Source organism: Myxocyprinus asiaticus, chromosome 21 (assembly GCF_019703515.2).
Source record: "Myxocyprinus asiaticus isolate MX2 ecotype Aquarium Trade chromosome 21, UBuf_Myxa_2, whole genome shotgun sequence".
Lineage (NCBI taxonomy): Eukaryota > Metazoa > Chordata > Actinopteri > Cypriniformes > Catostomidae > Myxocyprinus > Myxocyprinus asiaticus.
The window spans coordinates 18,241,147-18,268,506 of NC_059364.1; the positions used below are offsets into that span (position 1 = coordinate 18,241,147).

The following is a 27,360-nucleotide window of genomic DNA, read 5'->3' on the forward strand; positions in this document are numbered from 1 at the left end:
AACCCAGTTCTCTATATGGCCATCCCTCACATCGATGACCGCCCCATCACCCAGAACACAAAGTCTGGGGCAAAACGAAACCTGAGTGCCCACCACGTCGCACACAAAATTTTGAACTTTCGACCAGAATTTCTGGATCTCGACATACCACCAAAAACATGGGCCATGTCTCCATCCTCCGATTGGCATCTCCAGCAAGTGGGTGTGTCTTTAAGACCAAGTCTATACAGTCTAGAGGGGGTCCAATAAAATCTATTCAGAATTTTGAATTGTATAAGACACACCCTTGCATCACTAGATGCAGACTTAACGTTTTTAAGAATCTTAGCCCACACTCCTTCCTCCAATGCCAAGTTGAAATCTTTCTCCCATACTCTCTTGAGAGAAGTTAAGGCTCCATCCCCCATACTCTGAATTAACAGGGAGTAGTACACTGATGTCTCATGACCTTTTCCAAAAGCCGCAATCACCTCTGCCAAAGCATCTGCCTCCTTAGGTGGATGTGTGCTACTCCCAAAAATAGTACAAAGCAGGTGGCGCAGTTGTAAATACCTATAAAACTGAGGTCTGGGGATCCCAAAATGTTGGACCAAGTTTTCAAACGATCTCAACACACCACTTTCATATAGGTCTCCGAGTGTAGCAACCCCCCTCACAATCCACTCAGGCCAGCAGAAAGGAGACTTGCCAATACACAGTCTTGGGTTCTGCCATATGCTCGAGGCAACATTTAAATAAGTGTCCAATTTAAACAGTCTGGACACTTTAGTCCATACCGAGTGTAAATGCGAAATAACAGGGTGTAACTTAACTTTTCCGATTAGTTTGACAGAGATGCTTTGTAATGGTGAAATAGGGGCAAGAACTGCCTGTTCAATAACAAACCAGGGAGGGGCTCTCTCAGGTGGAAGTGACCAATGAGCCAAATGTTTGTGACTGAACGCATAGTAATAAAACAAAATCTTGGGTAGGCCTAGCCCTCCTTTGTCTATCGGCCTATGTAACTTATTAAAATGCAATCTGGGACGTTTACCATTTCAAATGAAGGACTTCGCTATGCTATCAAATTCCTTGAAATAAGAGAGGGGGACATCTACAGGGAGAGATTGTAGTAGGTAGTTACATTTTGGAATACAATTCATTTTAAAAACATTAACCTTCCCAATCATCGATAAATGTAATGAAGCCCACCTGCTCACATCGCTCGAAAACCTTTTTATTAAAAGGTCAAAATTAACACTATCTAAATCAGACAAATCTGCTGGGAATAAAATCCCCAAATACTTAATGCCCTGTTTGGGCCACTGGAAGGTGCCCAGCTGGAAAGCCATTACTGGACAGTACGCTGTCAGAGCCAAAGCTTCGGATTTAGACCAATTGACTTTGTATCCTGAGAACTTGGAAAAGGAATTAATAATTCTGTGGAGGCAAGGCATAGATCTAGTATGTTCAGAGACAAATAATAAAATATCATCTGCGTAAAGCAGAAGCTTATGCGGCACACCTCCCGCCACCACCCCTGGAAAATCATCCTCCTTTCTTATCGCGGCTTCTAATGGTTCCAGGGCAAGACAGAACAATAATGGGGAAAGAGGGCAGCCCTGCCGAGTGCCCCTATCCAGAGCCCCTATTAATCTGAAATTAATCCATTTGTTTGTACCGCTGCTACAGGGTGTCTATAAAGTAACTTAATCCAACCAATAAATGTACTTCAGAACCCATACATTTCCAAAATCTTAAAAAGATAATCCCATTCTACCATATCAAACGCCTTTTCGGCATCAAGTGAGATGGCAGCGATCGGAGATTGATCATTCGCTACTGAACACATGATATTGATGAGACGCCTGATGTTATCAGAAGAGCTGCGGCCCCGAATAAATCCCACCTGATCTATATGTATAAGTGATGTCATAACTTTACTTAATCGATTAGCCAAAATTTTTGACAATATTTTTACATCTAGTTGGATCATGGAAATTGGACGGTAACTTTTACACTCGCTTGGATCTATGTCCTTTTTAAGAATCAGACTGCTCCGGGCTTGTGTCATGGTTGGAGGAAGCTTTCCATTCTTTAATGAATCAGTATAAACTTCTAACAAAACTGGAGCCAGTTCTGTAGCATAGGATCTAAAAAATTCTGCGGCAAAACCATCTGGCCCCAGAGCTTTGCCAGTAGGTATGGACTTAATTACCTCGTCAAGCTCCTCCAAGGTTATCTCAGAATCAAGAGAGTTTTTTTGCTCAGTCGTCAGTTTAGGAAGATCTAATGGTTCCGCAAAGTTTCTAATATCTTCATCAGTAGACGAAGACGTGGAACTATAGAGATCAAGATAGAATTCTTTAAAAGCATTATTAATATCTATGGCTGAAGTAAAAATTTCACCATCAGCAGATTTCACCAAGGGAATGGTAAAAAAAGACACTCTCTGCTTTATATATCTAGCCAAAAGCTTCCCTGCTTTGTCACCCGACTCAAAGTATGACTGTCTTGCCTTGAACAACCAAAACTCCACTTTCCGTGACAAAATAGTATTATATCTGTATTTCAATCGGGTCAATTCTCTGAGGCCATCAGCTGACATACAGCGCTTCAGCTCTGCCTCGGCACTTTTAATATTTCCTTCCAATTCCATAAGTTCTTGTGCTTTGGATTTTTTGATGAATGAGGGATACTGTATGATCCGACCCCTAAGAACCACCTTAAGTGCCTCCCAAGCCACGCCCACAGAGGATACTGAGGACTAGTTGGTCTCCATATAAATATTGATTTCAGTCTTTAACATTTGTTGGAAATCAGGATTTTGCAGAAGGGATACATTAAGGCGCCAACTATATGATTTCTTTTTCTCTATATGTGGCATCACCTCCAAACTCACTCCGAGACTAAAATGTTTCCAATTGAGCAATCAACAACAGCTGAAATGAGGGATTTGGATATAAAAAAAAAAAAATCTATTCTAGAATAAATCTTATGGACTGATGAAAAAAATGTATAGTCCCTACCAGATGGGTTCAAAAGTCTCCAAATATCTGTAAGACCAAGATTTTTACACATCCTGTGAAGCATCAGTGTTGCTCTAGGGGGCTTGCACACTTTTGCTTCACTATGATCAAGGATTGAGTCCATCAAAAGATTAAAGTCTCCTCCCAGTATTATATCATGAGGGGTAACAGCGGTTTGCAACATCCCTTCAAGATCTATAAAAAAGCCCTGATCATCAGCGTTAGGTGCATAAATATTAGCCAAAATCAACCTTTGTCCTTGAATTTCAGCTAAAACAATAATGACTCTTCCTAATTTATCTTTAATCTGTTTGAGACATTTGAATTGTAGATGTTTATTTACCAATATAATGACTCCTTTGCTCTTACTTGAGCCAGCACTAGAAAAAACACGTCCACCCCATATCTTCCCAAATTTTTCAGCTTCCTGCAGGGAGAGATGTGTTTCTTGCAGAAACACTATATCATATTTCTTACGTTTAAGAAAAGTAATAACCTTCCTTCTTTTTATGGGGTGCCCCAACCCATTTACATTCCATGTGGAGAGAGATAGTACACTCATATTAACATTTGGCATTTTGATATAGTAGAAAAAATAAATTGTGTGTCAAAAACAAAATTATACAGACCACATTCCCCATTAGTGAAACAATCAAACCCCGAACTTCCCCCCGAACAAAACAAACAGAAAAAAGAAAAACGTGCGCATTAACCCCGCGCACGACAGCACCAACCGGCGACAATCCCTCTAGACTCAAAAGGTCCATGAACGCCCACGAGCCCCCACGACAACTTTGCCATCGGATTGCTCAATTTTGCCTCACAAATTTGGGAGGCAAAATTACATAACAGAAAATACTTTGTAAAATAAACCCAGCAAATAGGAAGAATGAACACAAAGAATGTGTAGATTCATTCACAGAATTGTTTTAAAGGTGTGATCTTCCACAAAACAAATTCCAGCTGATATAAAACCATTCAGATTCCTTGGACAGACAAACGAATGTTCAGTGAGCCAGCTGTTATGAGTTCTGCGGATGACGTAATCATTCCAATGTCCCGTAAAAAAACCTCAACAAAACAAACTACAGCCAGCAGGAGGAATAAGCACGAAGAACAAACAGATTAATCCACAGCTGTTCCAAAGGAGTTTTATTCAATAGAACCAGCTCCAGCCACTAGGCGGAATCAATACAAAAAGAAACAAAACCGGCATACCTGTTCCCCGGATGGTCGAGTCAATTCACTCGGAGGCCATATAAAAGTATACACCATGACTTACATAATCCGTCAACTTCATAAAAGACATCCTTTGTGTGAGCATGTAGATATTTTGCGGTCATCCGTAGTGTCCACTCTCAAACTGGCTGGGAACTTCCATGCAAAATTTCTTTAAGGAAAAGTGTTATTCACAAAACAAGCTCCAGCCGTATGGTGGAGCCAACGCAAAAAGAAAAAAGAAACCAAAATGATGCCCAGCTTCCTCAAGCGTAAGTACAACCCACTCACATGAGAAACATCCAATGGTTTACTCAGACATTGATTCTATAAAAGACATTGCCTGATTTGGACATGTAAATACTTTGCGACCGTTTTTCGTTTCTATTCTCAGTTTGGCCGGAAACATCAGAGCAAACAAGATCTTTTTCTGATGTAAGAGTTTCTTGCATTCCTTGAACTGATCGCGTTTCTCTCTTGTTGAACTCGCAAAGTTCGGGAACAAGAAAACATTATGGTTCTTCCAAGAGAGCTTCCCTTTGCTCCTCGCCTGGCGCAACACAAGATCTTTATCGGATGATCTCAGAAATTTGGCCAGAATCGATCTGGGCATTTCTCCCTCAGCAGATCTGTGAGCTGGGACTCTGTGAGCTCGCTCGATTTCCAGCTTGTGGCCTGTTATGTCAAGCAGACTCGGGAAAAGCTCCTCAAGGAATTTCACCATATCTCTGCCCTCCTCATGCGCAGGAATTCCAACAATTCGAACAATATTGTCCAGCTTCTATTCTCAAGATCTTCAAGCTTTTCAAGGAGATGTTCCAAATCAGCTTTGGTCGTGGGCAGATTAGCGGTTAATTCCCTCTCCGAAGATTCCAGAAAATCGATTCGTTTTTCAACATCAGTCACTCTTGTAGCTAACTCAGAGAATTTTGTATCCATCGCCGTAATCGATTGACGTATTACAGCGAGATCCTCCAAGTCAGCAAGAATCTTCATCAACATCACCGACATGTTGGACAACTGACGCTGGATTCCTTCTCCCACCATGCCATCCAAATCGAGTCCCCGGTCTGTAGGCCTGTCGGGGCTTTCATCCTGAACACATAAGTGTCTTATAATGTCTCCAGAGCCCGAGGATTTTGACTTCTTTGCCATGTTTTGCATCAAAGAGCAAATGTGTAACTGGGTGTATCAAAATTCACCAGATTATAACATGAAAATAATTAAAAACTTAGCAAAGTGCGCAGAGCTCGTTGCTCACACGTCTGCCTCTTGCATGGCGTCATGTGACCCCTATTTATACATTTTTAAGTGTGGCTTAAGTGTTTGAATAATTTTTTGGGCCACAGTATGTCTGTGCTGACTTCACAGTCATTATAAATTCACATCAAATTAATTAGACAGACTGGTAAATACCTTTCAGATGCTGATTAATTGCGCTATAAAATCTGAATTCTGTAACACAACTGAGCCATGACAGAATTGTCTGAGCTCTGTTGAGAAATGTTAAGTCTCTAAAGATAACCTCACTGGCAGAGCAACTTTGCTGGAGGCTGCCAGCTGCCGCTGACTTTGGCAGGCTCCAGTGTGGCTCATACATGATCCATAAAATTCGCAACATTGCCAAATGAACTGGGTAAAAATTAGCCAAGAGGTTCCTTACATTCTGACTTTATTGGTATAACACTTGGTCAAATGGGTTACAAGCGTCTGAGTGTTTTATTCGTATCGTGCTCTGAGTGCATTACATTACGATGGGCGTTTTGAGACATAAAGATGTAATACTGGTGCAACAGTCATTTACATGATTTCAGATTGTGTAATTACAGCTGTAATAGTCATGACAGGCATTTGGCGGTCTGACAGGTGAATTATTGATTAAGAGGTGCTATACACATGGGCCTCAATCAGCTTTGTGCTGAGCTAGTACATGATGCACTAGATTGGAAATGGTAATGATACTGTTTATTAAGTGCTTTTCTCTAGAGAGCATGTACATTTTAAAAGTCTCCAGAAGAGGGCAGTGTTGCTTTCGGGCAGACAGTAATTTCCTCATGCCTGCAAAATGATCAAGGCAGATTGTTCTTAATGATGCTTAATAATACGTACAGGTTTCATTAACATGACATTCACATTTCATTTACAGATCCTGTAATAAATTTAGACTAAATCATTAAATTTGTTTGTGGAAACAGTTACTCTGAAGTACGACTGTAGTTGAGGGCAATTACACTCAACCACACTTAAAGCTGTTCATTTACACTCATTAATCTCCCTGACGAATCGTTGCAATGACAGAAGCCTGGCTCATTACAGTCTTTTCTCAATTTCCATGACTCTCTCTCTCTCTCTCTTACTCCACGGCTCCATAAGTCCTCCCACAGCTAATTGAGTCATTCATCACCACTATCTGTAGTGTGACTGGGGCAAGATGAGGTGCAACAGAGAATAAACATGCAACAGCTCTTTAAAAATCCACTTGTTATAGCTGTTTAGTCTGATGGGATTCAATGCCCCACTCAATGCTCCAAACATGATCCAATTTATTAATGTTTCACAATAGCATAGCTTTGCTACATTGGGTTTTGAAACACAGAGAGACAATGGTTAGAATGACAGAGTTAAGAATAATCAAGATATAAAGATATTGGTCTTTAATATGATAATACTTATTCTAAAATGCATGCAAGTCGAGCAAGATTCACTACAGTATTTAATGAAAGCCCAACCATCATTACTCAGCAAATACAACAGTTTTTTTTTTTTATTTATTTTTTTTTATTATTATTATGGTTCTTCTTTTTCAGAGACATGTGAAATGTTCCTTCTCTTCTCAAACACCTACAAACAGATTTTTTTTAAAGATTTTGCGAATGCATATCTGAATGATAAAAATCATTATTTTGGATGACATCTCCATCATATACCAAAATTGGTGACATTTATCATTCTCATTAAATTATAAAATGATTTCCTTTCTCTGACAAATGCATTTTTTATATGGAAACTTTATTATTTACTCTTTATTTTAATAGGTAGTATATTACCACAGTGCAGCTATTGAAACATTGCAGTCCACTAAACATTTCAAGAGAAACTGAAACATGTCCACAGTAAGAGAAAAGATCTATGGGCTCTTCTAAAAATTATTTGTTACCTTCAAATATACAATTTCCCCTTCACTTCCTTTTTTTGAGAGATTGATGATGCTCCTTTTAAACATGTGGTTTTTCTTAGACATAGCAAGCCATGTAAACGACTTTGGTGATGTGAAATGTGAGAAGAAATATCAATACTCTGAAAAGAAGACTTATGTTTGAAAAACACAGTAAGGGTGTTTTCACACTTGGGTCCTCTTTAAAATAACCAAATTCAGGCCCCTTTAAGTGGACCATTTTACATCTGCAAAATGCATAAATGTAAAAGTAACTTACGCTGTAATCTCTATAGAAACAGAATAAGCAGCTGGTTGTGTCTCTTCTCTGTGCGTCATCATTACTGGTGTACTATAACCTGTCAGGTTCAAGCATGATTGGAATTATGCGAAAGGGAAAATCAAGTGAGCCCAGAGCGCTTTGTGTTCACAGTGCACGTTATTAGTGAACCGAACCGTACTCAGACCACCTTCCAAGATGGTCTCGGTTCAGTACGCTTTAAAGGGGTCTGAGATTGTTTGGATTGTTCACATATGGGCCAAAAATCCCGCAAACCACTCTCAGACCCCTGAAACAGACCAAGTGTGAAAACACCCTAAAGTTTACAGATTATCATATGGGGTTCAATACAGCTTTCTGTGTTGAAATGACATTGTCTGGAAAAGAGTAGCATTTATAAGTCATATTTATTTTTTATTTTATTTTTTTCAATATACAATTGTTTGCAAAAGTTTGTTAATAACTGTTCCATTTCCTTAGACAGCATACATTATATAAATTTAAGATGATACTCATTGCGCTTGCCTTTACTTGAGTTCATTGTGTTTATTCCATTTGTCAGAAGATCAGATGTCTTCATTTTTGAAAAAGCGCTGACTGAAATGATGATGAGTTTGCCATCTTGTGTAAGAGCTGTAATGATTTCCTGCTTTCTTCAATATCAGAGCAAAAACAGAGAGCAGAGATATTATTACAGACAGGGAACATTTTATCTATTTAGCTTTTGCTTCTTATGTTAAAATGAAAATTTCTTCCAGCATCCATAAACTTAATTTGACAGGATCTTGAGAAGTGGATATGGGGCACTGGAGTAGTAACTGAAAAAAACTGTTGTGTGTGGAGTGTTTGCTATAATTTGGGGACAAAACTGTCCCCTTAAGTGAGCTAAATCTGAGGTAAATAAGACCTTTGGGGACATTTGGGATGTCCTTTTGTTGGAAAAAAAATAAATTAAAATATAATATAAAAAATATAATAACTATTAAAATACAGTATATATAATATAATATAATATAATATAAATCTATATATCTGATCTATATCTTATTTTATTAATTATAAATAAAATAATTAATGGTTTGTGTTTTTTTTATTTATTTTTTTATTGTTTTTTAAATCTGAAAAGGCAAAAGTTTCTTCTAAGAATAGAGTTATGATTAGTCTGTAGACATTATAATGAGCTTCATTAAAAAAAAGCAATAGAAAGTGTCAGCACTTAGAGAATCAGTATGACTTTTAAAAAAATTAGACCTCTATTGCTTTTGGCTGGCTCTTCCATTGATTCAAATTTGCAACTGTAGCTGTGCTGCATGGGAAATGCATGGTTTATTCCACATAATTTGAATCATTAAATCTGACAGATTGATCCTTAACAGAGGTTTATACTACAGTACAGCAGACATGTGATGCTGTATAAATTCTTGTATAAACTGCCGATAAAACATCTCCAACTTGTTTTATATGGTGATCTGATAGATCCCAGCTGCAGGGTTTTAGTCTTTTGTGTCCTTCACAAAGACAGACTCATCACCACTGCAGGCTCTGCAGTTATCCACTTGTGGCTTTTTCTAATCCAGCAGAAGTGCAGAGAGGGCCTCATAAAACGCCATGGTTATCAGGTTTTGTCTCCACCCAAAGACTTTTATGAAGCCGTGTTCAGTGGAACAAATACTAGAGCAATCAAAAATAATGAGATGGACTCAGGTCATTTACCCACTAAAGCTGAGTATCACCCACAGAGCAAATGGCAGGGATTTTGAGCTTAGCGCCAAACTGGTGCGCAGACAGTCCTGACACACTTTGAGAAACCCACCTTGAAGAGTTTGCCTTCTCATTGTCAGGCAGGTAAGTCAGGTAAGGTATTTTGTTATTGCACTACACATTAAAGGAATAGTTCACCCAAAAAATTAAATTCTGTCATTATTTACCCTCATGTCATTCCAAACCTGTATGACTTTCTTTTTGCCATGCAAAACAAAAGGAGATATTTTGTAAAAATGAACTAGTTTTCTATGCAATTACAATGAATGGGGACTGAAGCTTTTAAGCTTCAAACTGACTTTAAATTTTGGTCTGTTCCTCCTAATGTCAACTTCAAGTCATTTTTATTTGTATAGCGCTTTTCACAACACATATCATTTCAAAGCAGCTTTACAGAACATTATGCTTCAACAGAAAAAGCTGTAATATAGTAATGCGTTCGAGTCATAATAGTGCGGTTTACTTAAAAAAAAAGAATAGAAAATAATTCTATTTAGACCCCCAGTGAACAACTTAAGGCGACTGTGGCAAGGAACACAAAACTCTATAAGATGTTGGTTAAAGGAGAAAAATAACCTTGGGGGAAACCAGGCTCCCTGTGGGGGCAAGTTACCCTCTGGCTAACATCATGAATATAATGCCAATATTAGTTATTTATGTGTAGTACAAGTCAATATTTAAAATTAGTAAACTAACTGTGATCCCCACAGCCACCACCATTGTGTCCTTGAGCAAGGCACTTAACTTCAGGTTGCTCCAGGGGGATTGTCCCTGTAATAAGGGCACTGTAAGTCACTTTGGGTAAAAGCGTCTGCCAAATGCATAAATGTAAATGTTAATGTAAATGTTAGGGGCCAATGTTTAAACAAAAAGATATTGTATTAACTGTAAGATTAGTGACTAAATTCTTAGAATTTACATTCTTAATTAACTGCGGAAGTGCAAACAGATGCATTGTCTATTGTTATTTGGCTGATGAAGGCTGCAATTAATTTATTATCTACATATTCCATTTTAAGTGTTGTAGTCCATCCTTTGACCAAGGTGATGCAGGCAGAGGTCAGTAATGTGCACTGCAGTACAACTGTAAGCTTGTGGCAGATTAATTTCCAGTGGAGTCCATCTTAAGTCCAAGTTTCAGGCAGTGTCCAGTGAAGTATCCCATGTCTGAGGGTTGGTGCTGGCATCATTCCATCCTCTGTCAAGTCCATTGTAGTAGACTGAAGTGATATCTGGCTGGCATAGGCTGCAGTTATTCGCCATCACTTAGCAACACGTAGTAGTGGGAGTTGGACATCAGGCAGGACCGGAGTCGAACATCAGGCAGGTCCGGAGCTGGATCTGGCAGGCTCTGGTAACCTCAGGATATGTATCCCAAGGTTAAGACAGGGAAACAAATAGATTAATATTAGCGTAGATGCCATTCACTTTAAAACATGGAGTATGAGATTTGTTTCCGGTTCTGGCAGACCTAACGAATGCAGCATAATTATGAGTTGATAGATAAATTAGGTGTATGCCTGGCTGAAAAGATGAGTTAAACTTAAACTGAGAGATTGTGTCTGATTCCCGAACTTTTTTTGGGAAGATTATTCCATAGTTTAGGAGCCAAATAGGAAGATTATCTACCTTCTTTTGTTGATTTTGATATTCTAGCAGTAGCGTAGTCTAGGGCATACACAGGCATACAACGTATGCCCACCTATCTTTCTTAGGATTTTGCGTACGCCCATCTGATGGTAATGAGTGATGATACGTACGGCCGCCAGAACAACGAGTAGGCTTTTGACCCAGAACTTTTTCAATCTACTAACACAATGCCGCAGCACTTATATATATATTTTTTTAAAGTGTACAGAGATTCTCTCTAAATGCGCACGGAGCTGCGGGAGCACAACTGATGGCACTGGCAAGACAGACAGTCCGACTAAGCTGATCCACCAATCAGAACGTTCATTTCAGACACGATTGGATATTTGCTAACCAATAATATTTTCCGTTACAGTAAGGGGCGGGACATTTTCAACGTCTGATGTACAAGCATCCCCAGAGTAACCATAATTTGCACTGTAATTTATTTCCTTGCCAAATGTAAATATATACACTGTCAGCTAAAAGTTTGGAATCATTTATGGAAAGAAATTGGTACTTTTATTCACCAAAGTGGCATTCAACTGACCACAATGTATAGTCAGGACATTAATAACAAGAAAAAATAGTATTACAATTTGAAAAAATAAATAAATAATAAGAACTTTTAAACTACTTCAAAGTATTCTTATCAAAAAATCCTCCATGTGCAGCAATGACAGCTTTGCAGATCCTTGGCATTCTAGCTGTCAGTTTGTCCAGATACTCAGGTGACATTTCACCCCACGCTTCCTGTATCACTTGCCATAGATGTGGCTGTCTTGTCGGGCACTTCTCACGCACCTTACATTCTAGCTGATCCCACAAAAGCTCAATGGGGTTAAGATCCATGACACTCTTTTCCAATTATCGGTTGTCCAATGTCTGTGTTTCTTTGCCCACTCTAACCTTTTCTTTTTGATTTTCTGTTTCAAAAGTGGCTTTTTCTTTGCAATTCTTCCCATAAGGCCTGCACCCCTGAGTCTTCTCTTTACTGTTGTACATGAAACTGGTGTTGAGCGGGTAGAATTCAATGAAGCTGTCAGCTGAGAACATGTGAGGCATCTATTTCTCAAACTAGAGACTCTGATGTACTTTTCCTCTTGTTTAGTTGTATCTGGGCCTTCCACATCTCTTCCTGTCCTTGTTAGAGCCAGTTGTCCTTTGTCTTTGAAGACTGTAGTTTACACCTTTGTATGAAATCTTGGCAGTTTCAAGCATTGTATAGCCTTCATTCCTCAAAACAATGATTGACTGATGAGTTTCTAGAGAAAGCTGTTTCTTTTTTGCCATTTTTGAGCTAATATTGACTTTAAGACATGCCAGTCTATTGCATACTGTGACAACTCAAAAACAAACACAAAGACAATGTTAAGCTTCATTTAATGAACCAAATAGCTTTAAACTGTGTTTGATATAATGGCAAGTGATTTTCTAGTACCAAATTAGTAATTTAGCATGATTACTCAAGGATAAGGTGTTGGAGTGATGGCTGCTGGAAATGGGGCCTGTCTAGATTTGATCAAAAATGACTTTTTTCAAATAGTGATGGTGCTGTTTTTTACATCAGTAATGTCCTGACTATACTTTGTGATCAGTTGAATGACACTTTGATGAATTCAAGTACCAATTTCCTTCCGAAACAGCAAATCTGTACATTATTCCAAACTTTTGGCCACCAGTGTACATTTAAATTTAACTTATGCAATTAAACTTTGTGAAAATACTGCATGTTATTGCATCCCTGCTAGTTTTTGATGCTTTTTTTTTTTTTTTTTTTTTTTTTTTTGCCTTTTATTGCTATGATGCCTTTTTCTCATGATATCAAATCATTTCAATTTATATTTCTAAGTAGGAAATCAATGTAACTATATCCAGAAAAGCACATAATAGTACACAAACAAAACAAATAACCATACATTTTTATGTAGACTATATATGGTAATACAAGATAACGTGTTAACTTGAACATTACTACACTCATATTAGCTACAATGCTTAACAGTTTATTGCGTATTATGAATTAGTTTATTAGTTAAAGTAATAATAAAGTATTAACAATTTTCATAGCATCCTAATAAAAGGAACATTAATGACACCTATTGTGGCAGCGGGGGCGTGGTCGAGCGTCGGAGAGAGAGAAAGCGGTAAGGGAGTTTACACCTGAGCTAGATTATGTCTAACCCCTCTCTCTAATTCCAGTGAGTGTGGGGAGAGCGGATATAAACAGCCAAGCCACCAGCGGAGAGAGAGAGAGTTACGGGCAGCTGCCCTGCCTGTGTTTATGTATTTATGTCTCTGACACGCCGTCGTCCGGTCCTCGACCACTCCACCCTCTGGCGGACGACAGCCGCTCCTCCCCGGGCGGACCGGAGCGAGTCCTCCGACCCCTGGCGGACGGAACGGTCCGCCGCGTATCGGCGAACCGGCTTGACAGTAAATAATAATTTAATGATAAATTAAACCATAAAGACAAAAGACATAAACACATGCAGGACAGCTGCCCGTAACTCTCTCTCTCTCCGCTGGTGGCGTGGCCGTTTATATGCCGCTCTCCCCACGCTCACTGGAATTAGAGACAGGTGTTATACATAATCTAGCTCAGGTGCAAGCGCCTTTACCACTTTCTCTCTCTCCGGACGGACGCTCAACCACGCCCCCGCTGCCACACCTATTAATTTAAATACATATTTAACATCAAGTTACCATACTGTTGTTCTTAGTAGAGTACACTACACCATGCCAGCAAGAAACTTACCCTGATATACATTTTGTTAGTTTATGTGGGACTATAATTACAACAGTCATTTTTTATTTATTTTTATGGATACATATGTACTGTATAGAAATGCAAATTATTTTATTTATTTTTTAAGGGGGTCTTTCATAAATTCGCAGTATGACCACCTCTTCAGACACTACTACGCCACTGTATTCTAGGTATTATTAACAGGCCAGAATTTTGCGATCTTCGTGAACGTAATGGAATATACCGTGATAGGTCACATAAATATTGTGGAGCTAGACCATTCAAAACTTTGTAAGTAGTTAGAAGTATTTAAAATGAATACGAAATTTAACGGGTAGCCAATGTAGCAACACTAAGATTGGGCTGATATGATCATATTTCTTGGTTCTAGTCAGCACTCTAGCTCTTGCATTTTGAACTAACTGAAATTTATTAATGGAACCTGCAGGACATCCTCCCAGTAATGCATTACAATAATCTAGTCTTGAGGTCATCAATGCATGAATTAGTTTTTCGGCATTAGAAACAGAGAGCATGTGTTGTATCTTAGCAATATTTCTGAGTTGGAAGAATGCTGTTCTACAAACATTGGTAATGTGGTTTTCAAATTACAGATTGCTTTAAAATATAACACCTAATTTCATCGCTGTAGAAGACAACGTGACAGTATAAAGAAGAAATATAAAGTTGGGTATCATCGGCATAACAGAGAAAACTAATTCCACGGTTCCTGATAATGTCTCCCAGGGGAAGCATATATAAGGAGAAAAGGAGAGGCCCTAAAACTAATCCCTGTGGCACTCCATACTTTAGTTTGATCTGACAATTCCTCATTTACACAGGCAAAGTGGTAGCGGTCAGATAAATAGGACCTAAGCCAACACCTGTCCACAAATGCCAATATATGTCTCAAGTCTATCAAAGAGAATTTCGTGATCTATGGTGTCGAAGGCAGCGCTAAGATTTAAAAGCACCTTGAATAGAGCACGAGTCCTATGTACCACTTTTATGATACTTTTATAGTTCTTTTGTGTCTTTTCTGAAGCTTGATAGCTCCAATTCCCATTCATAATATTTGAGTGAAAAAGAGTGACCAGTGTATTTCGCAAAATTTCTCTTTTGTTCCACGGAGGAAAGAAAGTAATACGGGTTTGGAATGGCATGAGGGCGAGTAAATGATGACAGTTTCCATTTTTGGTGTACTATCCCTTTAACCAAAGCAAATGTTAATAATATTCATACATTATAACGGTTTGTTTTATTTTCTTGGATATTAAAACATGTTTTTGATGTTTTTTGTGTGCATGTATTTTCATTTATTTGTTTTTTTTTTTTTCTCTCTCTCTCTTGCTAAACATTTGCATAACAACATGAACAATGACTAACATTTTTTTTTTTTTTTTGTAATTAGGAATCAGTTCTCTTTCCCGTCTGAACTGACTCATCAAATAAGCCATCTGTGAGTCCTTAGACTCCCTCTGTAGCTAGAGGGACTCATGGGTAGTTTACTCTATGATCCTGTTGGTCAGGCAAAGGCAGAGTTGAAACAGTTTTTTAGTCCAGGATCAGTTATGATATATCCCAACTCATTATAACACTGTGCTTTGGAGAAGATCACAGCAAAAGGCTTTAACAAGTCCTATTTGGGAGAGTGGGTCTGTGCCATAATGGGTTTGAATCATTGCTGGAGTTCTGAGGCTTTCTTCAGCATGAGGCTCCGCAGACTCTTCTGATGCTCCTCTACCAAGCCTGTCATCAGCCAATGCCACCACTCCTTTGACCTCATTCATCATCTCCCTCTGAAGGTCAAGGTCAGCTAGTCCTATTCCTGCATCCTCTCATGTTTCTCATGGATGATCACATTAGACATATTCCTGTAAATAAATTGGTGAATAAAGAGGAGCCTAAACTGAGTCCAATATAAAGCTTTTATGACACATAAGGGTTCAAGAGACCACATTGAAAATATAGCATTTAAATTTAAACCTGGAAATATACAAAAGATTTAGGATTTTAAAAATAAATAAATAAATAAACTAAAGAAACATTATGATGTAAAATGAATTAAACATATTTTACACTGCTTGATCACTAATCACATTTGTGACACTGACCATGTTAATTCCCATGTACAAAAGGTCTGATTTCATATTGCACTTTGGAATATATAGGATAACATGAATCATCAGATTTTGCTTAAACTTGTGCAGTCCATGTCAGTTCGAGTGCATGCTGTCATTAAAGCAAAAAGGTGACTTGCCACTTTTAAGAAATTATGGAGTTCATGTTAATTTTTCAATGTAATGTTTCACTCAAATTGTTATGCTTGTAATAGAATTTGTGATACACTTCAAAAATGTAAAATAAGCATTGTAACATAGTCCTACAAAAAGTGCGATATTCTCTGCAGCCACATAGAGGCAGTGGTGGAATAAACTTTGTCAAAAACCATTGATGATATTACAACGAATGCCTTACTTCTTATGAGGCTTGGCTCTTTCCACTCTAATTACAGCTTTGTAGTTCCGAATACAAGATATTTTAGTATGTGAGACAGATCGGTTGCTTTTGGGTATCTCATTGATGAGGTTCATTCTTGCATGATGTTCATAATTTGCTGTATGCATAAAGTTCCAAATCTGGAATGTGGACATCACTGAGGGTACATTTACACGACAACGATGTACTAAAAACGGAAACGTTTTTCCTTTGCGTTTTTGAAAAGTTTCGCGTACAGACGACAATGTTGTCAAAAGATCTCCGTTCACACTGATCCGCGAAAACGACTAAAAACACTGTATTATGCATGCCAGGCCAGTAGTTGGCGATGTGACTTTGTAAAGAAACACTACGCGCCTGCGCACATAAGCATTCTTCCACAGAGCCGTGAATATAAACAATGAAGATGGCGATCGCTGGTCGTAGTAGGTGATGCAATAAATCTACACTTTGCTGGAGAAGCGTCAATAAACTCAAAATCTTGAGCAGCACAAGCACAGTCTGTAGTCCGCCATTGTAGTTTTGAATGTCTCGCGTGTTGTTTTGAAGTACTCGCGCGCTTGTCTATAGACTGAACATGTAATACGCGTGCGCATGACGTCATCGCTTTCACAAATTCATGAATGTGTGTTTACATGGAGACGATAACGGCATCGTTTTCAAAAACTTGCACTTTGAAACCCGTTTTCAAAAGTTTGCGTTTTCAGGCCCCAAAACGCTGAGTCGTGTAAACCAACAGCCAAAACGCATAAAAAGTTTTCCGTTTATAGTTGAAAACGTTGTCGTGTAAACGGCCCCTCGAGTCTGTTTTCAGTTTGCAAGCTGGATTGTGTCTAGGCAATTTTTATTTATTTTATTTATTTATTTAAAGCAAAATGCAACAGTATTTTGGTGATTAGTCATCATGAGATAATTTTGTTAAAATAGCTTCTTTTTCACTTTGTGTTGCAAGAAAGGCAAAGGTCTTGCTGAATGCAGAATATGGTGGTGCCGACCAATAATCCTCTCATGAGATGTTTAGGTTGAGAGATAAAATTGTCATTGTAATCAAGATTTAATGCACCCCAGTAGGCTTTGATGAATAACAGATCCATTGTTCATTATAGAATGGAAAATGAGGGGGAGACCAGAAATACAGATTAAATAATGTTGTGTTTTGTGCATACTTGAAACTGATGTGCTTTGGACCATGTGAATCACCTCTTTTTAACTAAATATCATGTTTAAACTTACTATCTAAAATGCTTGCGTACACAGTGTGTGCTGACCTCATGTTACTTCAACAGGGGGTTTGCTCACAGCAATTTTTCACATTCGTAATTAACACAATTATATTGTCTGATGAAATAAAATGTTATGGCTTACTGCCAAACCATGACACCATATCAAACTCATTAACACCATTGTACTGGAGTTATAAAAGGATTTGCTGTAGGTTATTTAGTCTATTACCATGCCATCCATTCTTTGGTCATCTGTGTGACAGCAAGATAAATGGCTTTGTGTCATATGTGATGTTTGTACTGCACTAAATATAAGATTTTTTCTTGTTGAGGTATAAGGCAATATATCAAGTGCCTCAAAAGGCCATACAATTTCATATATCATTCCCAAGGGAGTCATTCACACCCAGCATGTGTTTGTATACGAGTAGGACAAATGATTATTTGTGATACACTGTATACTGTATGTGGGCTTAAAGTTTAATATTTATTTAATGATAATGACATTTTAAGAGCATGAATTAGGAGTCACTTTGACTCAGCAGTGATTAGCAGCTGGTACATTTACTATACATCTATTCCTTTGGTGAAAAAAAATTCTAGATCATACAAAAAATTGCCTTTTGTCAGGGTAACCAGTTAGTCTTTATATTACAGTAAGCTTCACACCTCAATGCATTTCAGCTTTGACTAAGACAATTATTATGTCATTGCAGACTGAACTCAGAAAAACATGGCAGAAATGCAAACCAGACATCCAAAATCGAAATATTAAGGCATTATGTTTAGGTTGGTTTAACGTTCCCAAGACGTTGTCAAAACAACTAATTGATATGTATCTGTTGTGTTGTTTGGTTTGGTTTTTCTAGTACAGTACAGTGTGGTATATTACAGAAGCAAAATAGGCACTCTGTCCAAGTTGTCATGACATTTTATTTATATAAACATAAATTCTATGTATTTTGCTTTTATTAACTGCTGTTCTTAGGAAGTGGGTCTAAGTCTCTTTTCTTTATTTTCACTAATAACTTTCCACAGATTAGGTTATATTTTGCGTTATATTGAAAATAGCATGTATAAACAATTTGGCAATTTCACTAGAACTTTTCCCAAAAATATTAAGTTTTGTTGTTTGTGATTTTATTCAATTATTTGCATGAAGGACTGTACTGATTTGCTGGAAGTGCATAAGATGTTGTAAGTTCAAGTAGATTTGTGCATGCAGAGAATAGATAGATTTGGATTTATTCATTTAGAAACAACATTCAAAAAAGGAATACTACAACACAAAAAAATTTTCACAAGACAAATTAGTAGTACATCAGATGTCTTGAGTACTTTTAATCAGGGTCAATATTCCGTAGAATCTCAATGCTTTAACTGCTTAATGAAAAATAAACTTGTTTCTGTTGTCAATTTCTAGCCTCATCGTCTGAACATTGCACAGAAATGCACACACATACCTGGAATGATATAATGCTAATCTGGAAAACAGTTGACCCAGGCAGAAAACAAAGGTAGTTTTGTTCTGTGTTAAAGGATTTACATTTTTCCTCTTAGCAGGAGTCAACTTGGAAATGGGAGTTATAAATTAGAGCAAAGCTCTCCATGTGTTTGCCAAGACAGCCTATTTCACTCTGGGCTGACATATAGTACATAATGATGTATCCTCCAGGGCCTCACTTAACTGAGAAATTATTATAATATTTTTTTTCTGTTTAAGGGTCCTCAATTGTCCCCTGAATGTTCAGGTCACATAAACCTTTAGAATTTATAGTTTGCATCTGCAATATTTTTCCATTTACTCCCATATCTCCTGTGTGTTCTACTTATTTATGAAGATTCACAATATATTTTCCCAAAGGATGACTAGACAGACAAGGTATTTGACCATGGGGATTCAGAACAGAGGAAGTTATGATTCTGTTTGTCTCTTTGATAGACCATTAATTGCTCTAAAATGGCATGGCACTACATGTTCACATCAAGCACGAATAGTTCATCCAGAAATTTACATTTTCTCATTATTTACTTTCTTTCTTCTGCAGAACACAAACAAAGATTTTTAGAAAAATATCTCAGCTCTGAAGGTCCATACAATGCAAGTGAATGGTGGCCAGAACTTTGAAGGTCCAAAAAGCACATAAAGGCAGCATAAATTTAATCCTTGACTCCAGCAGTTTAATCCATATCTTCAGAAGTGATCCAATTGGTTTTAGGTGAGAACATATCAAAATATAACTCCTTTATTATTGTACATCTTGCCATTGTAGTCTCTAGACACAATCATGAATAATGTGATCAAGCTTGAAATCATGATCGCCAAGGAGACTGCTGATGTCAAGATTTATAGTGAAAAAGGAGTTACATTTTCATTTGTTTTCACCCAAAACCGATTGTATTGCTTCAGAAGACATTGGTTAAACCACTGGAGTCTTTTGGATTACTTTTATGCTGCCTTTATGTGCTTTTTGGTGCTTCAAAATTTTGATCAACATTCAATTGCATTGTATGGACCCACAGAGCTGAAATATTCTTCTAAAAATCTTCTTTTGTGTTCTGCAGAAGAAAAAATGTCATACACATCTGGAATCATCTCATCTATAAATGATGAAAGAATTTTCATTTTTGGGCGAACTATACCTTTCGTGTCATTTGTGCATTCTTGTTATTTAACTTGGCACCCTGGCATTGTAATCTATCATTCTTCTCAGTTTTATTAGAAGATGAAACAATATCAGCCAGTATATTAAAATAATGGGATGTATAAACTAGAGTAATTCCAACATATACAGATTGAAATCGTAAATGAAATGTTGCACAACTGTAGTCACATGTATTGATCACATTTATTTACATGGATCCTCACTGTGTCATGACGTTGTGAGGGTGCACTATGGTTCTAATCAATTGTGATCTGTTATGACTCAGAAAAGTCTGACCTTTGACACAGGTAACTAAAGACTGGAAGGGATGGTGTCTGTTCAGTGTGTCTGCTGTGGAATGATTAATATCTGTCTTGTGTCAGGATCAGACTCTATAAGTACTGCTACATGCAGCAGACATACTTTCTCCACCATTAATCATCTAGTTCAGAGCAGGGCTTATCTGCCAGACATTTGTGACTCTCTCCATGTAAATTTACTTGTGGCAAGGGCATTTTTGATTAATTGGCCGAAGGTAATTTAATTTGAAAGTGTCCCTCAGCAGCTGTAAAATGGTTGCAGGGTAAAATACCTCCTCTTAAAGGTCATAACGCTCATAACCTGTAAGAGTTCTAGGTGTGTGTGAGTGTGTGTGCCCTCAGGGAACATGCCACATTCGTACTCATAGACTATACTACTACTTATTCAGGTAAACTTTAACTATACTATATAGTTTTTCACTGGGCCTATCCTGTTTTATCCCCTCCCCCTTGAGCACCTCCACTCAAGGTGAGGGGATAAAACAGGAATGAAGCAGGAACTAACAGAGGGTGGTCAGTGTTTGGGTTTTAGTTTTTATGTTAGGCTGATTATTAAGGTGAAAGCTTCACTGGGAACTAGCCTACAGCACCCACCAGCTCAGGCAAGGAGATTACCGACCATGGGGCCATAGTGGCACTGGCTCTACTGCCATCCTTACACAAATATTTAAAGTTCTGCTTAGCTATCAAAAACCAGAAGTTTCTAAATTAGCAGTCCTTTCATTTTGGCCATGAAGGGCTCAGCTGTATGGGTTATGGTGGAATGTACTTGCCGAGTTCTTGGCATCTCGACTGCTGCAGGTAGGATTGCGTCTTTTGTATCGGTTTGTAGGCCATTGTTTCACAGAAGGAGCCATGAATACATTTCTTTAAAGATAACTTTGACTGACATTTAGTACCTTTGTTTCTGGGATGTGTATTTTGGGCTCATTACCAATTTTCATGAACATACTGACCTGCATCAAAATAAGGACAGGAATTATATATTTGTTCAGATGTTTTCGCAATGCACAATTTAAGTGTAAATAGAGGGTAGTCCCGTAAATGTACACAAATATTCTCCACATGTCCAGTTAACCGGAGTCTAGGTGGATTACAGACCACTAGCAGGCAGCAGTTACATAAAACATATGGCATTGCTGCACTCTTTATCCAAATGGTACTCTGTTGAGAATAATTACTTTTAATTAAGATGAGGAATTACTGCCTTACACTTGCCCAGGTTAGAGAATTGTTTGAATAAAGTAAAATGGTATGGGACATGTGAAACACTGTATACTGTATGTGGGCTTAAAGTTTAATATTTATTTAATGATAAATTAGATTATAAGACAACAAATAGATCTTCTGTATTTTCTAATACTTTGTAAGGTTATTTTGGCTGTTCATTGAGAGTGCATTGCCAATTTCTTTGATATTGACCAATATTGAGTAGTAGATGCTCTGGTTGAAAGGGTTGGCATTGAGTCTTTTTGATTTTTATGTTGTTTGAAAAAAGGCAGCTTTTAATTATGAGAATGTTTTGTGTGTGTGTGTGTGTGTGTGTGTGTGTGTGTGTGTGTGTGTGTGTGTGTGGATGTTAAATTCATAACTAATTCCATTCCAAAACATTTTAAAACAAAATGGATTCCTTTACTTATTATTTATAAATTACCATATTTATATTAAATAAATAAAAATTAATGTTAATAATGACTATAATATCAATAATAATTATATAAATATTACTATGCTTGAAAATAATTGTTCAATGTGTGATATGTTTTTCCTTGTCTATCTTCAAATAATGTTTTTATGCAATTTTCATAATTTGTGATTCACTCATTTAGATTGTATTTTTATTACATGATAAAAATAAAGATTTCTTTTTCTTAAAGGTGCAATATGTAACAATTTTCATGTAATATTCACCTTTTTTTGCCAATGTGTGAACGGCTTGTAACGCAGCTTAAAAAAATGAGCCCTTCCTGGACTTCCTAGTTTGCCTATTAAAGCCTGTAGACTTATTTTAATGCGAAGGGAGCGAGTCGCTTTTACCGGGAAGATCCAAAGGATGTGATGTTTATGCGTGCTGCCGAGAGCCTTGCCTCAGTAATAGCTTCTCTTCTGCTATTCAACAACATCAACTGACAGCCTGCAACACTAGGTAACGTTATTTCAGAGATGGAATTCAGCAAATGTCTGGTTCCCAGCACAACACCGACTCCTACACAAACTCAGAGTTAGCCAAAAAAAACCCCAAAAAAATATTTTTATCTACTGAATCCCGTCTGGCTAAGCGGGAACGTGATCGTGGTCGAGCAAAAACTAGAGTGAACATCGGCAGGGCATTTGATTCCTGGAGGGACCTTTGTTTGGTTTTGGGGATCAAAACCGACCCTGAATTGGCATTCTTCTTATTGGACAGGTAAGCTTACATAACTGCAAATCATGTGAAATATAGTGCCATAAGGACTGATCTGTGTAATTTTAGCTAACTTGATCTTGCCTGCTAATGCTGACGAATTGCAAGCTACCTTGCTTAGTAACTTTCAAATAATTTCAACGATCTTCTCTTTATACTAAAAGTCAGGTATACAGGATAAATTTAAGCCAATACACTGGTTTCTTGATCGTAGTACAACATATGACATACAAAACATACAATAGTGCAACATAACAGTGCAACAGTAAACTATCTGGTATAGTTCGGTAGTATGTAGCTGTTTGTGTGTATCATTATGCTATGCTAGCTGATAAGTAGTTTAAGTTTAGTCTCAAAGTTTGTAGTAAAACATTCATAACTGTGTAATTTAATTATGCTACCTCATCTGTCAGCATGATGCCAGTGAATCACGTTCAGTCTCTTTGCACGTTAAGTCATTGTTTTGGTCGATGCTGGCTCGCGTCCCTATGGAGTGTGTGCACGAGCACGAGCAACAGGTAGCTGGCTGCAGTTCACTTAATGGCCACAGGTGTCATTAATAACAAGGATTTCTGAATCTTACATACTGCACCTTTAAGTATATGATCCACAGATCTGAAGATTTCAAAAATGTTTAGACATTTCCCCAATTAGCTAGTTTTGTATTCACAGAGAACTTGTATTATTCTTTTAAAGATAGATAGACAGACAAAGAGATAGATAGATATATAGATAGATAGACAGACAGACAGTTCGTTTAGTTAGTTTTTACACCCTGCATGCACACCACAACAATAAGGGGTTTTGTAAATTTGCCATTAAGCTAAGTGGGGCAAATCTGACATCTAGTGGCCAGATTACTAATTGCACCAGATAATTTAAAATCTTGCATGAAATTCTGTAAGTGTGTGTTTGTGTTGTCCTCTCTAATGGGTTTCAGTGCTTTGTGCTGTGGGCATAGAGACTCTGACACAGGGGGAGTTCAAAAGCCTGGCCGTATATCTCCTGTGAGTATTAAAATGGGCTGCTGCAGAAGATACAGCACCTTTTTGCTCATAAATACTCTTGAGACACTTCCTGTCACTTGTTTGTCTTTTTCCTGCAGTGAGCAGATTAGCTGCAGTGATTTTCTAAAATGAGTTTAGAAGAGAGATACAACGGAAGACAATATAGAATTTTGAAGAAAACAAGCAAATGTTCTAATTTACTACAGCTTGTGTGCATTTGCAATGCTTTGGATTAGTGTTTCTTAATCTAGGGCAATTGGTAAGTTGTATTTCTGTTAATTTGTGTATTTGTGTGGGTGGTTGTGGTCTGTCTTTGTTTTGGCACTCTTTCAATTTACTTGTTAGAGTCCACCTTTAGGCTACATGCCAAAGGCACACTCAAATTCAGGGCTTATCAGTGTTGACTTATAGGGTGGTGTATTCTGAGGCTCTTGACATTATTCATCATGAATGAAAAATTGTGTACAACATCACAGTCAGTTTATTGTAGTGGCTGCACTACATTTAGTGATACCCTTAAGTAACGCAAACAAACAAACCACAGATCAGGCTCAATACGAATATATATATGGTCATTGAAGTCCACTGTCATTCCATTTCCAACCATTGCTGGCTATACAGTAGCTCCTCTAGGGAATTACACACAGATGGAGGCAAGTCCCCAATTATCTGATCTGTCTGGGCTCACTGCCAAACCTGAAAGGTTCTGCATGAATAACAGGGCAATATTTCCATTGGAAATACATATAAAGTGGTTGTTCACATGTCTGAACATGAGAATACAATAAAGTGACTTGAAATTCAAGATCATAAATGCTTTATGTTTTACTAACTTCATGAAAAGCATTAAGAGGAACAAATTATATAAGTATTGTTCTGTGTCTCTCTTCTTGAACTGTTCGGATACTATTTCCTTTCCAATAACAAGACATTTTTAACAAGCATTTCTTAACCACTGCAATTAATTATTACCCCTGTGTGTATTCTCAACAGGTTCTCCTCGGTGGTGATAATGCTTTTTGAAGTTTCCTATTTCATTGACGCTCTGTTGGCGATGTGCTTTCCGTACGTTCTACCAAATTATATTGTTTGTTACTGTATATCCCTGTAAAACATATCTGTGGTACTACTATGATTTTAATCATTACATTTTAGTAATTTGTGTCTTCTTTCTGTTTTTGCTTTTAGTTGTCCACCCACATGGAAGTTCTTCATTGTTTGGAAGAAGATGGCCAAAGTTGGGGGGTTCCAGAAATTTCTATACTACACAATGATGTCCGTGATGTGTTTCCTGCATCCGGTGCTTGTATGGCATGCAGTAATACCAGGTGATTGGCTTTATTTAGTCATAACTGTCATTAATCATTAGTTGTTACTATTTAAAGTGAAGTGTGTAATCGTTTTATTAAAATACTTTCTCCAATCCCAGCTTAATTAATAGAGACAACTACATAGAAGCCATTCGTAGATTGACTCCACCAAAGAGATGTAAACATTGTAGCTCTGTGGCACTAAACTGTGTCTGTAAAATACATTAAAAGAAGATCATAAACAGACATGAATTAATGACCTATGGCATATTCCTTTACAGGAATTATGCTGCTAGTGACCGGATTCTTTAACTTCATACTGAGCAAAAAGAAAAAGTCAGATCCACCTAAAGAGCGCAGTGCATCTTATGGTGACCCAGCAATGTCTTCTGTCGGTGTCACAGACATGGGGGATACTGAACAGACACTTTCTTTCTTCCACATCACCACAGGCAAAAGAGCATCTTTTTTCCCCAGCAATAGCCAATTATACGGCCCAACAGACAGCGCCCAGTCAATGCTTGGGCAGGACCAGTCAGCGAAGAGTGCACAGCGCAAGAAAAGACAAACAGACACAAGAAATGTGCACTTCATTGAGAGTTTCAGACAGGATGATAATGAGATGGAAGAATACCATGAGATGGAACCAGAAGAGATCACGTCAGATAAAGCACCAATGATTAGACTGTAAATGTTAACTTGGGTTATAATTTTGTGTGTGTGTGTGTGTGAAAAGTTAATACAAATACCTGTTGTTAGATTATGCCCAATTATTTATAGACCTGAAGTTCTAAATTAAATTTATGTTAATTTTTGTTTGTTCACTTTGGAAATAGTTATATATCAAGAAAGTTGTCTAGTGTGCAGCCCCTCAATGGCCATTCGCAGTGAGTAGAATCTCTTGCTCTTTTAAGCTGCACATTGTATGTCATATTTAATTTGTTCTGTGATATGTCAAATTACATGAAACAAGGCAGTCCTCCCATTAAAAACATGCATATAACAGCCCAAAATGCTGCCTTATTGGGCATCTTTTTTCAAACCCTAAATGTGTGTGTTTTTTCAACTTCGGGCACTTTCATGTCCAGGAGTTGGTTTTTATTAAAACAAACAGATTTCAACTTTTTTCTTTATCTTATATGAAGGTCTCATGTAAACTGAATTGGAAACTTTCATTATTTATTTCATAATTTATTTTTTACTTCATTTCTTTTTGGTCATTTTAATTGCCTTCTATGTATATATTTTACCTTGTCCCAGACCCAGACTTTCAATATTAAACTGTGAAAATCCATCATAAAAATACAAATTATTACATGTTCAAACCTATGATAATCTTAAAATAAACATAAACCATTTTAGTATTTATTGTGTAAAAACAAATTTTAATTTTTTTCTTGACCACACCAAATGATTTTGTCCCTAATATATATTATTATTATTATTATAATTATTATTATTATTTTGTTTTTGTTTTTTTCAAAAGTTAGTGCAGTTGTTTACCAAGTCAACAAAAGTGTCAGTGAAGAGCATGCTTGACATGAAATATGAAAAAAATGTTGTTTGAAGAAAACAGAAAATTCAAGGTAAATGTAACTTGTGAGCCGAATATTTTTATTGGCCATAATTTCCAATGAAGCTGTAATTTTGCCAAATTATGCAAAAAGTGTGAAATATTTAATTTTGTATATTTAGCATACATATTGTATAAGGTTGGCTATGAAATTAGCAAAAGTAAGAAAAAGGAGTCGGTCATGTTATTTTTAAAATGTCATTTCCATCACTGTCAGTTCTACCACGGAATTCTAAACCAAATACAGCATTTGTGATTTCCATGACTTTCAGAAAAAAATAAATTACAAAAATGTGGTGTGAAAATCTTTTAACAAGACATTACTTTCTAGAAGTCCACAGTGCTATAGGTGTCAGAAGTTGAAGAAACGCTCATCATTAGTACTGTATCAGGCATATGTTGCATTAGAACACCTCTACAGGGTGCACCATGGCAATAGTTTATCAGGTATTCCCTTGAAATATCACAGTAATTAAGCAGAGGCTCTGAACCTACTGAAAAAAACACAACAACATTCCCTACAAACTCTGAACAGCAATAGACTGTATGACATAACAACATTTAAACACTGAGCGCATTT

The 27,360-nt window shown here is 37.3% G+C and overlaps 1 protein-coding gene across 3 annotated transcripts; it reads left to right on the forward strand.

Annotated features, from left to right (window-relative positions):
- Positions 1 to 21,006: 21,006 nt before the first annotated feature.
- On the forward strand, positions 21,007 to 27,073 carry tmem72 (transmembrane protein 72). 3 transcript variants are annotated; one of them, XM_051647734.1, is made up of 5 exons: positions 21,007 to 21,287; positions 23,831 to 23,897; positions 24,891 to 24,962; positions 25,086 to 25,225; positions 25,489 to 27,073. In XM_051647734.1, exons 1-5 carry the CDS (start codon positions 21,218 to 21,220, stop codon positions 25,896 to 25,898), a joined length of 759 nt encoding a protein of 252 aa, XP_051503694.1. In that variant the 5' UTR covers positions 21,007 to 21,217; the 3' UTR covers positions 25,899 to 27,073. The 3 variants fall into 3 exon arrangements, with proteins under 3 accessions (XP_051503694.1, XP_051503695.1, XP_051503693.1); XM_051647735.1 differs by lacking the exon at positions 23,831 to 23,897; XM_051647733.1 differs by lacking the exons at positions 21,007 to 21,287; positions 23,831 to 23,897 and adding an exon at positions 22,548 to 22,893.
- The last annotated feature ends 287 nt before the right edge of the window (positions 27,074 to 27,360 follow it).

Excerpts from the sequence above, each read along its gene's own strand:
- tmem72 (XM_051647733.1), top strand. The coding sequence starts at position 22,664 with ATGTCTGGTTCCCAGCACAACACCGACTCCTACACAAACTCAGAGTTA. Across the intron at positions 22,894-24,890 it reads GCATTCTTCTTATTGGACAG|GTTCTCCTCGGTGGTGATAA; the intron begins GTAAGCTTACAT and ends TATTCTCAACAG. Across the intron at positions 24,963-25,085 it reads CTGTTGGCGATGTGCTTTCC|TTGTCCACCCACATGGAAGT; the intron begins GTACGTTCTACC and ends TTTTGCTTTTAG.